Raw genomic sequence first — 3,610 nt, forward strand, 5'->3', positions numbered from 1 at the left:
GTGGCGGTGGGGGGCGGGGCGGTGGTGGTGTGGGGCAGTGGCAGTGGCGGTGCGATGGCAGGTCTCAGGCCTGGAGAAGGCGGGGCGGCGGCTCTGAGGGATGCATCGCCGCATCGCCGCTGATCCCGATCGTTGTGACCCTCCAGAGAGAGTCTCGGAGCCCCCCACGCCGCGCCCGAGCCCCACCCCCAGGCCAGGAGGCCAGTTTCAAGGCCTCATTGTTGGTGTCACAAGCGTCCTGGTGGGCGTCCCAGTGCTGCTGCTGCTCGCCTGGGTCCTGGCTGCTGTTTGCTCCAGGAACACGCCAGGTAAGTCCACTCGTGCGTGCGTGTGCATGCTCACGCACACACACACACCCCTCACACTCACCACCCGAGGATCTGCCATCTACATACAAACACCCCAACCCCAGGAGGGTGTGACCCGCAGGCACCCACAGGCAGGGCCCCGGCTAAGCCCCACCTGGGGAGAGCAGCTGGTCCTCCGCCCCTCGATTCACTGTGTGTTTCTCTGCAGAGGCCAGAAGAGCTGAAAGCAAGGTGCAGCCCCTGGTAAGTACGGCCCTTCCCGAGTGACCGCCACCCTCTGCCTCTCAGTACAGACAGAACTTGGCCATGGCCTGCCTGGGGGTGGCCAAGGACCGACCCTGCTCCCCACCAGTGCCCGCCGCTAGCTGGCGGCATCAGTGAGCTGGTGGTGAGCAACCGGCTCAGCCGTCTTACGCCCGGCAGCACAGGAGAGGCACATTGGGAATCCAGGGACGGCTTGGAGGTGGAGAGTGAGCCAGCGGGAGGGGTAGCCCTGGGGTTGATGGCTGAGGTGCATCTACTCTATCAAAGGCCTCCAGCCGGAGATGGGGTCACAGAGTGTGGGCTCGACCGGGCGGGGGTCCAGGTTGTGGAGACCCGGCCCGCTGCTCAGAGCTGACTCCTCCTTTCTCCCCTCCCAAAGAAGGCAGACCCATCGGCAGTGCCAGTGTTCACTGTGGCCTACGGAGAGCTAGACTTCCAACGGAGAGAGGAGAGCCCAGAGCCCCCCGCCTCCGCCTCCTGTGTGCACACCGAGTATGCCACGGTGGTCTTCCCTGGTGGGCCAGGCAACTCAGCCCACCGCAGAGGCTCTGCGGACGGCCCTCAGGGTCCCCGGCCCGCACCGCATGAGGAGGGACACTGCTCCTGGCCCCTCTGACCAGCTCCTCAGCCAGCAGGGCCCTGCTCCCTGCCCCCGGGCAACACACAGAGAGGCACACTCTGCCCCAGGGCCCAGCGTCCCTCCAGGCCTGGGGTGCTCTCGCAGTGCTCACAGCAAGCTGGGAGCAGCAGGTGTCCTGTGTCTGACACTGAGGGCTGGACACAGCCCCAGGCTTTGTTCCAAGGGGTTGGAGTGGCTGAGCCCAGCCCCCGAGCCTGGGGCCTGATCCACTCCTCCGACGCAGGGCAATGGGGTTGGGCTGGAGCCTGCCTGGGGGCTGACCCCGTGAGGCATCCTCAGAGCAAGAAGACTTGGGTGCGCACAGTGGATGCCTGTGGCTGCTCTCCAGAGGCGCTCCAAGTGGACGTTCACATCCCAGGCCTGGAGAGATTTCAGCGAAGGCCAGACGGCTCTCAGTGGCGGGAGATGGAGGTGTACGGCCATCCACCAGGCCAGCCCTCCGGGCCCCTCAGTCCTTCATACCTGCCCCCGGCTCTGCCCTCTGCACAGGGAGCTGAGGCGTGATGGCGGAATGAGGTAAATAAGACGCACTCACAGCGCTGGAAGGCCAGGGCGGGCCTCGTGATGATGCGCGGGAGCCATGGCAAGAAACGGCCAGACAGACTCACAGAGGCCCCCAAAGAGGAACTTAGCGCACAAGGGTTGTGGCACCCTACTCTACTCTGGGCGTGGGCCCAGCGCCGACTTTTTTTTTTTTTTGACAAGCAGATATTTGGCGTCTGTATTCTGCTTCTGTATTTTGCTTGGCTTGCAAAGGAGCGTTGGAAAGACTCCATTTACAGGACACCACTCTGGGGTATAAAAACCCCACCTGTGGCTATTCAGGGCCCTCCTGGGTTCCTGATGCCTAAGAGTCACCCCAGCCAGTTATAGCTGGCTATTGACAAATTTCCTTTTACTAATAAATTTCCTTACAATCAAGATTGGGTTTTTGAGTCGATGGTCTGTGTCCTGGGGGTTTTTCAACTCGTTGCAATGGGAGTGACTAGCTAAAGCCCACCCACCTCTGGGACTGGCCCCCTGGCCTCCCACCCCAAGAAGGAGCGGTGGGGACAAGAAGGCTGGCTGGGCAGGTCCAAGCTGCGTCTGTCCTGGGCATGGGTATGTGCAGATGCCACACTGACTACTGGCCGCCTGGAAGCCCCGCTCTCGGTCCCTATTCACCGCGCCTGGGTCCCTCACCTGAGGACAAGAGGTTCCGTTGTCCCCTCGGCAGAATTCACCTTGGGCACGCAGGCAGAGCTCGGGCTGACACTGGCATCTCTGGGGTCAGGGCTCATGCGCCCCTTCCCTTCGGTTTGATAGGTGGTGAAGGCCATGAAGAGTCCAGTGCCCTCCCGGAGTCTGTGCGGGTGCAGGGCAGCAGCGCCAGCCCCACTGCAGACGGTGTGGGCCCAGCCTTCGAAGGCCTTGAGTCAGCGCGCGCTGGGCCAGACGCTGTCACGTCTGCCCTACAGTCCTGCACACTCACACAGAGCCTCCCGACAGGCCTGCGCACCCACACACAGCCTCCCGACAGTCCTGCGCACCCACACACAGCCTCCCGACGGGCCTGCGCACCCACACACAGCCTCCCGACGGGCCTGCGCACCCACACACAGCCTCCCGACGGGCCTGCGCATTCACACACAGCCTCCCAGAGCAGAGGCCTCCACGTGGGGCAGGGGCGGGGAGGCCATGTTCCCCCTAGCACCTCCCAGCCCTTAGCCCGCAGACCCCAAGCCTCCTGTGCACAGCTGAGCCTCGTGCCTTTCCACTCGGTTGAGGTCCTGTCTGCCCAGCTGGGAATCCTCCAGGCAGCATTTTCTGGTGCCTGGGGCCAGGCTGTCAGTAAGGTGGGCCAGCCGCTCCGGCAGTGCACTCGGGGCTGTGTGTCCAGCAGGGTGCGGGGTCCTGCGGGCCTCCCCAGACACAGGTCAGCTGTGTGTCCAGCGGGGTGCGGGGTCCTGCGGGCCGCCCCAGGCACAGGTCAGCTGTGTGTCCAGCAGGGTGCGGGGTCCTGCGGGCCGCCCCAGGCACAGGTCAGCTGTGTGTCCAGCGGGGTGCGGGGTCCTGCGGGCCTCCCCAGGCACAGGTCAGCTGTATGTCCAGTGGAGTGCGGGGTCCTGCGGGCCTCCCCAGACACAGGTCAGCTGTGTGTCCAGCAGGGTGCGGGGTCCTGCGGGCCTCCCCAGGCACAGGTCAGCAGTGTGTCCAGCAGGGTGCGGGGTCCTGAGGGCCTCCCCAGGCACAGGTCAGCTGTGTGTCCAGCGGGGTGTGGGGTCCTGCGGGCCGCCCCAGGCACAGGTCAGCTGTATGTCCAACGGGGTGCGGGGTCCTGCGGGCCTCCCCAGGCACAGGTCAGCTGTGTGTCCAGCGGGGTGCGGGGTCCTGCGGGCCGCCCCAGACACAGGTCAGC

General features: G+C 64.9%; 1 protein-coding gene across 1 annotated transcript in view; it reads left to right on the forward strand.

The window, feature by feature from the left end:
- Window positions 1–1,744, forward strand: part of Pdcd1 (programmed cell death 1) — a 6,672-nt gene extending 4,928 nt beyond the window's left edge. The window contains exons 3-5 of the mRNA XM_013033657.1: window positions 147–308; window positions 517–551; window positions 952–1,744. Coding sequence (XP_012889111.1) covers window positions 147–308; window positions 517–551; window positions 952–1,188 — 434 coding nt within the window. The 3' untranslated portion in view covers window positions 1,189–1,744. The remainder of the gene's footprint in view (window positions 1–146; window positions 309–516; window positions 552–951) is intronic.
- Window positions 1,745–3,610: the final 1,866 nt, after the last annotated feature.

The sequence above is a fragment of the Dipodomys ordii genome, unplaced genomic scaffold, assembly GCF_000151885.1.
Source record: "Dipodomys ordii isolate 6190 unplaced genomic scaffold, Dord_2.0 Scaffold174, whole genome shotgun sequence".
In the NCBI taxonomy this organism is placed as follows: Eukaryota; Metazoa; Chordata; class Mammalia; order Rodentia; family Heteromyidae; genus Dipodomys; species Dipodomys ordii.